Source organism: Elephantulus edwardii, unplaced genomic scaffold (assembly GCF_000299155.1).
Source record: "Elephantulus edwardii isolate Elephantulus edwardi_28Jun2011 unplaced genomic scaffold, EleEdw1.0 scaffold00017, whole genome shotgun sequence".
Classification (NCBI taxonomy): Eukaryota; Metazoa; Chordata; class Mammalia; order Macroscelidea; family Macroscelididae; genus Elephantulus; species Elephantulus edwardii.
Genome location: NW_006399767.1, coordinates 13,919,009 through 13,929,711, shown reverse-complemented (window position 1 = coordinate 13,929,711; position 10,703 = coordinate 13,919,009). Strand labels below are relative to the sequence as shown.

At 39.9% G+C, this 10,703-nt stretch overlaps 1 protein-coding gene across 1 annotated transcript; it reads left to right on the top strand.

Moving 5' to 3' along the window:
- The first annotated feature begins 2,419 nt into the window (after positions 1-2,419).
- Positions 2,420-2,827, top strand: LOC102875727 (NADH dehydrogenase [ubiquinone] 1 alpha subcomplex subunit 12-like). The gene has a single exon (XM_006881962.1). It carries the CDS (start codon positions 2,431-2,433, stop codon positions 2,620-2,622), a length of 192 nt encoding a protein of 63 aa, XP_006882024.1. The 5' UTR covers positions 2,420-2,430; the 3' UTR covers positions 2,623-2,827.
- Positions 2,828-10,703: the final 7,876 nt, after the last annotated feature.

Below are 10,703 nucleotides of genomic sequence, written 5' to 3'. Positions count from 1 at the left end.
ATTCTCTGCTGGAGAAGGAGGGACAATCTTCTCCTGTACCAGTCAAGTCCAATTTGATGGTACACACACACACACACACACAAAATAATAAAAGAAATTTTTAAAAAGTTTTTTCAACAAATGGAAGTAGAAGAACTAGATGTCCATTGTTGTTGTTGTTGTGTGTACCAGCAAGTTGGAACCAAGTCATAGCTTACCTTCCAGTGGCAGTAAATCATACAATAGGAGAGTGCCCATCTTTCTCCCACAGAGCAGCTGGTGAATTCAAACTGGCAGTGCAGCTCTTTATCAGTAGATCACCAGAACTCCACAGATACCCATGTTATTGTTGTGTGCTGTTGAGTCAGAATCAACTCATAGCTAACCTAACCCTCCAGTGCATTTTCAGAGGCCGTAAATCTTACCACAGGAGATTGTTCATCTTCTCCTACAGAAGAGCTGGTAGATTTGAATCTCATGCTTTTGGGATTACAGCACAACTCTTTACCACTAGGCCACCAGAACTCTCTAGATACCCATGTTATTGTTGTTGTGTGCTGTTGAGTAAGAATAGCCTCATAGCTGACCCCCCCCCAGCAGGTTTTGAGAGGCAGTAATTCACGCTAGAGGAGATTTGAACCATGTACCTTTGGGATTAAAACTAGTATGGAAGGGAGCTCTGGTGGCCTAGTGGCAAGAAGTTGCACTGGAATCCCAGATGTGCCTGGTTCGAATCCACCAGATGCTCTGCTGAAGAAGAAGGGGCAATCTTCTCCTGTATCAGTCAGATCTAATTTGACGGTACAATGCACAATAAATAATAAAATAAAAAAGTAAAAAAAAAAACTAGCATGGAAGCAGGAGTGGCATCCACTTCTGAAACAGCTGGCCTCCGGAAATTCTATTAATGTGAAAAAACTACGGAAGTTATGCAAGTATTCAGGTCTTTCGTTCATAGGGTCTCTATGAGTCGTCTACGACTCAATGGCATCTAACAACAACAACCACCTTTGGGATTTCAGCACAGCTTCATCTTACTATTAGGCCACAAGAGCTCTGTAGACAACCAAAAAGCAGGGGAAAAGTTAATCTAAACTTCATAACTTATAAAAATATTCACAAGAAATAGGTCGTAGATAGGAATATCCTCAATAAGACAGATTGACATAATGACTTACTTCTTACTTCAACAATGGACTTAAATATATTAGAAATGACGAGGATGGCACAAGGTAGGACAAGGTAGGGTAGCTATGAGTCATAGTTGACTTGATGGCATCTAATATCAAAACCCAGTTTTAGGTTTCAGACTAAACCTATATAGGGACTCTGGGAGCCTAGTGGATAAGGAGTTGCAATGCCAACCCAAAGGCAGGCAGTTTGGATTTACAAAGGAGAAAGATGTCAGAAGGGACCAGTCCTTGAAAAAAGATATCATGCTAAGAAAGGTAGAGGATCAAAGAAAGAGAGGAAGACCCTCAACAAGATGGATTGACACAATGACCATAACAATGGGTTCACGCATATCAGAAAGCTGGATAATTAATAACAGGAGAAGAATCAACACCTTTGAATTGTAGTGTTGGAGAGGAGTACTAAATATTGTGAAAATGGCACAATTCTCTTGTTCAGATCTCTTGGTCAGAGGGCCACTGTGAATTGTCCTTGACTTGTCAGGACCTAACAACAACACGACCCAAAGTAAAGATTCAATGCAATCCCAGTCTAAATTCCAAAAGTTTTATTTGCAGAAATAGAAAAATCAGTCGTAAACATTATAAGGAAAAGTAAAAAGTCCTGAATGGCTAGAAAGATGCTGAAAGAGAAGAACATAGTAGAAGAAACCACTTTCTGATTTTAAAACATTTGACACAGTAACAGTAATAAAAACATCATGGTACTGGTATAACAATAGACGTATAGAGCAATGAAATAAAATAGACAGTTCTGAAGTTTATAGTCAATTGGTTTTTTCACAAAGATGCTAAGGCCATTTGATGGGGAACGCGGAGTTGCCTAAAAAAAATGGTGTTGGCTACTAGCAATATGCCCTAAAGAAACCAGAGCTGCCATCCAAATAGATACATGCACACCCATGTTTGGTGCTGGGTTATGCACATTAGCAGAGATGGAAGCAACCCAAGTGTCCATCAACAAATGAATGGATACAAAAACTATGGTATATTCACACAATGGAATACTATGCATCATTGAAAAACAAGAAACTCATATAATATTGCACAATATAGGTGACCCTGGAGGACATTATTCCAAGTGAAATATCTCAGTCACAAAAGGACAGATACTGCATAGCGCCACTGTTATAAAACAGGACTAACATGTGGATTGGTAGGAAACAAAGAAAAGAGGGGTTAAATAATGAACACTGCCTTGGAACAAATGAAGGAAAGAACTGTTTAAAAGGAATACATGAGGGGTCTGTGGGCCAACATGGAGTATCTGCAGGTCCTGAAACGCGGGCTGCAGCAGATCAGCGGCCATGGGGGCCTCCGCGGCTACTTAAGAGTTTTCTTCAGGGCAAATGATGTGAGGGTCGGTACATTAGTAGGGGAAGATAAATATGGAAACAAATACTATGAAGACAACAAGCAGTTTTTTGGCACCGTTGGCTTCACTGTATAACTGATGATCCGCCAACTACAAAGCCACCTATTGCTCGTAAGTTCATTTGGATGAACCATAGGTTCAACCAGTCCGGCACCCCAGAACAATATGTACCTTATTCCACCACCAGAAAGAAGATTCACGAGTGGGTCCCACCTTCAACACCTTACAAGTAAAGACAATGAAAAACAATTTAAATATGTAAAAATAAAAGCAACTTTTCTTGTAAAAAAAAAAAAAAAGGAATACATGAGGGGAGCTCTGGTGGCCTAGTGGCAAGAAACTGTGCTGCAAACCTGAAGGCTCATGGTTCAAATCAACCAGGTGCTCCGCTGGAGAAGGAGGAGCAATCTCCTCTTGTGCCAGCAGGATACAACTCGACAGTACACAGGAAGAAGAAAAAAATAAAAAGGAATACATGATTTGGCATTATCTGTTTGACAACAGTCTAGAATAAGAAGTGCATCAGCAAAGTAGACTGGGGGAGGGGTGGGTGTAGTCAACTAGAGGAGGGGTGGGGGGAAGGGAGGAAATTATGCAACAATGAATCAGGTGTTTTTTAAGCCATCTGGGGCAGGGCAGAGAGGAAAATAAGCAACAAAATGCATGAAAAATTCAACTTTCCTGTAAAATTTAATAAAAATAATTAAAAAAAATGGTGTTGGGAAAATTAGATTTCTACAAAAAAATTAAACAGGATCTTTGCCTCATGTCACACACAAAACTAAACTGAAAATGGGCTAAGAACCTAAATGTGCAAACTGAAAAGATAAAATTTTAGAACAAGCAGAATGCTGGCAGGCATAACTTTCAACAATGTATCATCTGCTATTAAAACACAAATAGCACAAATAAAAGCAGCTCTGCAAAAGACTTTACCAAAAATGAAAAAGACAAGCTTACTGACAGGCAGAATATTTTCAGAAACCATATATCCAACAAGAAACTAATAACCGAATTGATAGCTTAACAACAAAAAACTCCCAATAATAAACTGAACAAAAAAATTTTAATAGTCATTTCACCAAAAAGGACACTCAAATGGTCACCAAACATATCAAAAGATGCTCAATGTCATTAGCTATCTCAGAGATACAACTAAAAAGCACAAGATAGTGCTACCACTGTCTTATTAGGATGCTGTTGTTTGTTATTTGCCATGACGTTGAAATCAACTCAGAGTTGACCCTGCAGCAAATTTTCAGAGGCTGTAATTCCACAGGAGGAGATTGTTCATCTTTCTCCCTTGAAGCAGCTGGGAGATTTGAATTGTGCCTTTGGCTTGGCAGCACAACTCTACCACTTGGCCATGAGAGCTCCCTTGCAGTATGATGGTTTAAGATTTAAACTCCCCGGGGGAACTTTCCTGCCTTGTGATTTACAGCCTCTGTAATGCTAGAGAGTAACCTACTGGTCAGTTCCAACTCAAGAGCAAAAGGTGGGGTTTTTTTAAGTAAGGTAATTGAAAAGATGATGCTTGAATCAGGCTAAACTTAATGCTCAAAATGACATCTTTGTTCTTTGGCACTTTAAAGTGACCTTTCCATTGAAATAGACGAGGGAGGGAACTGTATAAAAGGAATACATGAGTAGGCATTATTGGCATTACAAGAGTCCAGGCAGACTAAGAGTTGCATAGTAAGTGTGTGTGTGTGTGTGGGGGGGCTGTATAACAATGAAAGAACTTTTTTTCCAAACAAAAAAGTGAACTGGGGTGGAGGGGGATAGGGAAGAGAATGTGCAACATGAATGAATGGAAATTTAAGTTCTTTATAGCATGTGAACTAGCTCAGTCCCATAAGGAAATTTCAGTATAAGGCCATTATTGTAGAAATAAAAAGATAATTAATAAAACATGTATTAGGATCCAAGAGGGAGAGGAAAGGAGGGGAGGGTTGAGGATGGGTAGGAGGATAATCATAGGGTCACACAATTTGATGGGTAGAGGTTAAGGATGGGTAAAGGAAATGGGAAATAATCAGTGTAAAAACAATCTATAAGAACTTTGTAAATAAACCAGTATAAAATAAAAATTTTATTAAAGAAAAAAAAAACCTAAAAAAATAAAGAGTAAAATGCACCTTAAAAAAAAAGAGGTCTTTTGCAGTGGATTTGTCTGATGCAATATGTCATTTGATCTCTTGATTAATGTTTCCCATGGGTATTGACTGTGAATCCAAGTGAAAGGACATTCTTGACAGCTTCCAGCTTTTCTCTTTATCATGATGGTGAGTTTTTGGTCCAGTTGGGAAGATTTTTGTTTTCTCTGTGTTGAGGTGTAATCCATCCTGAAGGCTGTCTTTGCTCTTCAAGATGTCGTCCTTTTTATTGAGTAAGGTGGTATTATTTGCGTACTGAAGATACATGAATGGCTAATAACTAAAACCCACTGCTGGCAGGTTGACTTCAACGCATAAACCCCCTACAGAACAGAGCAGAACTGCCCCATAAAGTGTCTAGCCAACCATTGGTGTCGAGTTGTAATTGACCATTCTTGGGATTCTGAGCTTGTAAACCGCACAGGAGGAGCCTGACCGTCTTTCTCCCATGGAGCCACTGGTGGACTCAAATTACCAGAGAGGGGCAGTCTTTGAGTTAGCAGTGGAGCTCGCATACAGACTACGCCCCCAGGGCTTCCTGTAGAGTTTCTGCAAATATTTACAGAAGTAGACTGGCTGCTTCAGCTTTCTGTTGCAAAGCAGCTGGTGTATGGGAACCACTGATCTCTCAGCGGTTCAATACTTAATCCATTACACTCCCAGGGCTCCTTCAAATGACAAATAAGCACTTAAGCTATTCATTATCAACGTTGCTATCATGTTGTTGTGTGCTGTGGAGTCAAAACCAACTCATAGCTGACCCTCCAGCAGGTTTTCAGGCGCTGTAAAGTGGCCAGGAAGATTGCCCATCTTTCTCCCTCAGAACTGCTGGTGAGTTCAGACCATCTATCTTTGGGTTAGCAGATCAACTCCTTACCACAGGGCCACCAGAGTTCCCTTCAGTATCAATTGTTACGTGCTATTTTGTCTCCTGTCATTCATAGTGACCTTTTCCATGTACAACAGCTCTGAAGCCTGCCCTGTCCTGAGCCAGTCTCACTGACTGTGACACACCTACCCCCATTGCCAGTCACTGTATCAATCCATCTAATCCGGGGTTTTCCTCTCCTCTGCTGTCCCTCCACCCTTCCAAGCACGATTTCTTTCTCCAAGGACCGGTCCCTCTTGGACATGTGCCCAAAGTGTGTGAAACAGAGGCTCATTTTCTTGGCAGTCAAGCAGTCACCTGAAAAATGCAAAGTAAAACCACAACGGGATACCATCCCACACATAATGAGTAAAATGAAAAAACAAGAAACTTCAGGCACTGAGTGTGATAATCAGGTACAAAACTTTGCAAAACAGTTTGTCACTTTCTTAAAAAGTTAAACATAAATTGACCATAAATCTTAGCAATTCTACAACTAGATACCTACCCAAGAGAAATGAAAATCTATGTTATCCAAAGACATGTACCTGTATGTTCACAGTAATGGTATTCCTAACAGCCCAAACTATAATATCCTTCAACAGCTAAACTGATAAACAAAGCCTCACATATTTGCAGTGCAATACCATTGAAGGATAAAATAAATGAAGAACTAATACATGCTACAACATGGATGAACCTTAAAAGCATTTTAAGTTAGACATGAGACACAGAAGACTACATAGAAGACCATGTGACTCCATTTATATTAAAGCATCTTTAGGAAGGCAGAGAGATGATAAATGGCAGGGCCAGCCTAGTCCTTCTCCCTTTCCCTTGCAGGCTTAGGTAAGGCTAGGGCCACTCTGAGTAACCTTTCCAACCTGACCTCAGGGGCAGATTCGGTCACGTGTTTAATAAGCAAACACAAGTACACTCCTGATCATCTTGCTTATTGGCTACTCTATCTGTGTCAGTAATTGTAAAGTGGAAAAGAAGCCATGATTCTGTAGTAAAGTGTAGGATGGGGAAAGAGATCGATTTCAGCCATACCTAGAAGCAGAATCTTTGATGTAGTGGTGGGGGTGAGGGAAGTGAAATTGTTCACAACAAATTAGTAAGTACTCTGGTGCTGACCTTGCTTATTTAACAATCTGATACTACCTGGCAGGTGAAATCTATGGGGAGGATAATACTTGGGTGTGGCAGGGGGCTTGCCTAGCCTGGCCTTCAGCAAATCACCTCCCTGATAACTAGGGAGCAAAGTGCAGGCAGAAGGGAGAAAGTAAGCACAGGAGAAAGAAGCAACCTCCTTGGAAAACCACTGTGCCAGAACTCTACATTCTTTAGAGGTACCTCCCCCACCCTACCCTTCTTCACCCTCCCTTCCAGACCCTTTGATGATCGTCCCATAGCCAAGTCTTGGTCATCCTAGTAAAATTCTGGTTGGCTAGGCTGAGTTTACATCAGAGATTTGATTTGGGTCTGTTGAAATATAGCCAATTGACTTTTTTACAAAGATGAAAAGCATTTTAATGAAAGAAGGATAGTCTTTTTAACAAATGAAGGTGGGGCTAAGCTCAAGCCTCTGTCTAGGACGATGTGCTTGTCCATAGAAGCTAATGTATGTTTACAAATAGATCCATTCCTACTCATTTTTAATAAGTGAGAAGAGGATAGCTATTCTTTCTCCGCCCCATTCTTTTTCACTCTTGTGCTAAATGAGTTCTTAAATTAACCTGCCTGTTTATGCAATGTTCCAGATCAGTAATGATTATACAATCTATAAGTCTCACTGGAGACCTAGAGGTCCAGAGACCCTAAAGCCTAGAAATTAGGTAGGGAAGCACCTAGTGGTGCAGTGGTTAAGCACTCAAATTGCTAACTCCTTGTCAATGGGCCACCAGAACTCCCTAATTCTTCAAGGGACTTCCTTATTCTTTGCCCTACCTTTACATGTGTATGAAGCAATTGAAAAATCCATGACCACTGTCATGTGTCATGTTTAGTTTTGTCTTCAAAGGGATATCTTAAAGAGGATCTTTGCTGCAGCTTTGCCTAGGGCAATGCTTTCTTAGGTTTCTTGACTGATGTTTCCATGGGCATTGATTATGGACCCAAGTAAAATGAAATTCTGACAATTTAAATCATGTCTCCATCTGTCATTAATTTGCTTATTACTCTAGTTATGATAATTTCTGTTTTCTTTCTGTTGAAATGCAATGCACACTGAAGGCTGTAATAATTGATTTTCATCAATAAGTGCTTCATGTCTTCTTCATCTTTAGTAAACAAGTTAAACAGGTTAATGAGTCTTCTTCCAATAAAATAGTTTATTGAATTATTTACTCAGATTATAGCTTTAATAAGTATTGTGAAAGGAAATAACCTCGATACACACCTTTCTTGATTTTAAATCATGCAGTATCCCCCTTATTATGTTCAAATGATTGCTTCTTGGTCTATCTACAGGTTCCATGTGAGCACAATTTAAGTGCTCTTCACAATGTTATCCATAGTTGTGAGAGCCCACAGTTAAATGCACTTCTATACTCAATAAATCACAGGTAAAATCTTTCTGATATTCTCTGCTGTACCAGGATCCACTGGACACCAGCAATGACATCCCTCATTCCACATCAGCAGTTAATAGTCTTCATTCTACCTGCTTTTCTGAATCCCACTTTTAGTAGTTCCCTGTCAATGTATTACTCCAATCATTTTTAATTACCTTCAGCCAGATTTTACTTGCACATGATATTAATATTATTCTATATTTTTTTTAATTCTGATGAGTCCCTTTTCTTTGGAAGGGAGAGAAACATCTATCTCTTTCAGTCGATTGGCCAGGTAGCTATCTTCCAAATTTCTTGGCATAGGCAATTGGGCATGTTCTGCAACTATATGTTGAAACATTTCAACTTGTGTTCCATCAACTCCTGGAGTCTTGTTTTTTAACTAATGCTTTCAGGGCAGTTTAGACTTCTTTCAATACCTTGGTTGTTGATCATATACTACTTGCTGAAATGATTGTAACTCAACCACTTCTTTTGGTATTGTGACTCTATATAGTCCTTCCATTGTCTTTCAATCCTTCCTACGTAATCGAGTATTTTCCCCACAGATTCTTTTACTCTTGCAACACATTTTATAGGCTTGTCTGTTGTTTGACTGAAAGTTAACACATAGAGGTGAGTTTAGTTCCTGGTTTGAAGTGTATCTAAGAGTTATAATCCTGAGTGTTCCATCAGTGTAATAGATGCAATCCTGGCACATCATTATTATTTAGAGTTTTGTTCCATTCCTCCCACTCTATCCATGACTTCTCATTGTGATCTCTTTCAAAGCAGTTTGCGGTCATAGCTGGGAACCATCTAGTTGCTTTGGTTTCAGGATAACTAGGAGTCCTTTGGATAATGTGTCTTTGATATTTTGGGGGTTGGTTTGTTTTTTTCCCTTTACCGTTCTTTGCTTTCAACAGAGTGCATCTTTTATTCTCTTGAAATTTTTTTTCTTGCTGTAAAAATTAAGTCATTTTGTTTTTTATAGCTTTTCACAATCTGTGTATTGGTGGCTGTATCCTTGCAATATTGTTCATCAATCCCCTCCTCGTCTTCTGTATTTCTTTTAGGTTTAGATTATTAGCTCTAGTAGCCTAGTAATGTTCAAATTATATTTTTTAAATTTTATTTTATTATTTTGTGTGTGTGTGTGTACCATCAAATCAAATCTGACTGGTACAGGAGGACACTGCCCCTCCTCCAGCAGAGCATCTGATGGATTCGAACCACGTGCCTCTGGGATTGCAGTGCAGTTTTTTGCCACTAGGCCACCAGAGCTCCCTTCAAATTAGATTTTTTTTTTTTAATGACAAGAATAATTGCTTTTTCTTTAAGGATCATACAATTACTATCTCTCATTAGCAGCCATTGATGGTCCTGTCAATTCTTTTGGTAGCCCATCATATATTCAATACTCTGTGCCAAAACCACAGTTCAAGGGCATTGATGCTTCCTAAGTCTTCCTTAGTCATTGTTCAACTTGCAGATGTATACGAAGCAATTGAAAATACCCTGGCTTGGCTCAGGAATACTTTAGATTTGAAATTTATATCCATGCTCTTTAACACTTTGGAGAAGTCCTTTACAGCAGATTTGCCCAATGACACAAGTCTTTTTGATTTCTTGATTGCTGTTACCATGAGTAGTATTTGTGGATCAAAGTAAAATGAAGTAATTGATAATATCAATCTTTTCTCCATCTATCCTGGGACACTAGTACCGATTTTTGTTTTCTTGATGTTGAGATGTAACCAACCTCGTTTTGAACGCTATTGCCTTTTATCTTTTTCAGTAAGTGATGCTTCTTCACTTTCTGCAAATGGTGTCATTTGCAGAACACAGGTTTTTGAGGAGTCTTACTCAAATTTTGATGTCACGTTCTTCTCCATATAGTCCAGCTTCTGGAATGATTTTCTCAGCATACAGATTGACTAAGTAGGAGAAATGATACAACCCTGATGTACAACTTTCTTGATTTTAAACCATGCAGTGTTCTTTTGTTCTCAGTGTTCAGAAAACTACTTCTTGGCCCATGTACAGGTTTCCTATGAGTACAATTAATGGTATAAGTGTCCTCAAACACTTGAGAGAGTGGCGCACCACCCCCTTTCATATCACAAAGATAAGAGAGTACACCTGCATACACAAACCATTTGAAATAGAGGACTATGCACAAAAGGCGTGGGGTGAACAAACTATTGAGAGGTCTTCCCGCCATTAGGGGGCGCTAAGCAAGTTTGTCCAACACCCGGATCGGCAGCACGTTCTTGTCCGTGCTCTGGATTTTAAGATCCGGTAGAACGCAGCTCCTTCAGGTTAAGGGTTCTGGATCTCTGGAGGTGAGGAAACAGAGGTGACAAGGTGGGTGACCAGAGGCCAGAAATCCGCCAGCTCTGGGAAGTTCATTTTTTTGCTTACTCTTTACGGTATCGCGAGAACGGATAGTCTCGCTTTCTTACGCAAGCTACGGGGTCGGGGGCGGAGAAATGAGCGCGGGAAGAACTGTCAGAATCCCTTGATCTCCCACCCCCTTTTCTTGCTCTATGTCCCACCCCTCGGGTCTCGCCTCCC

Coding starts and splice junctions, on each gene's coding strand:
- LOC102875727 (XM_006881962.1), top strand. CDS start 2,431: ATGGAGTATCTGCAGGTCCTGAAACGCGGGCTGCAGCAGATCAGCGGC.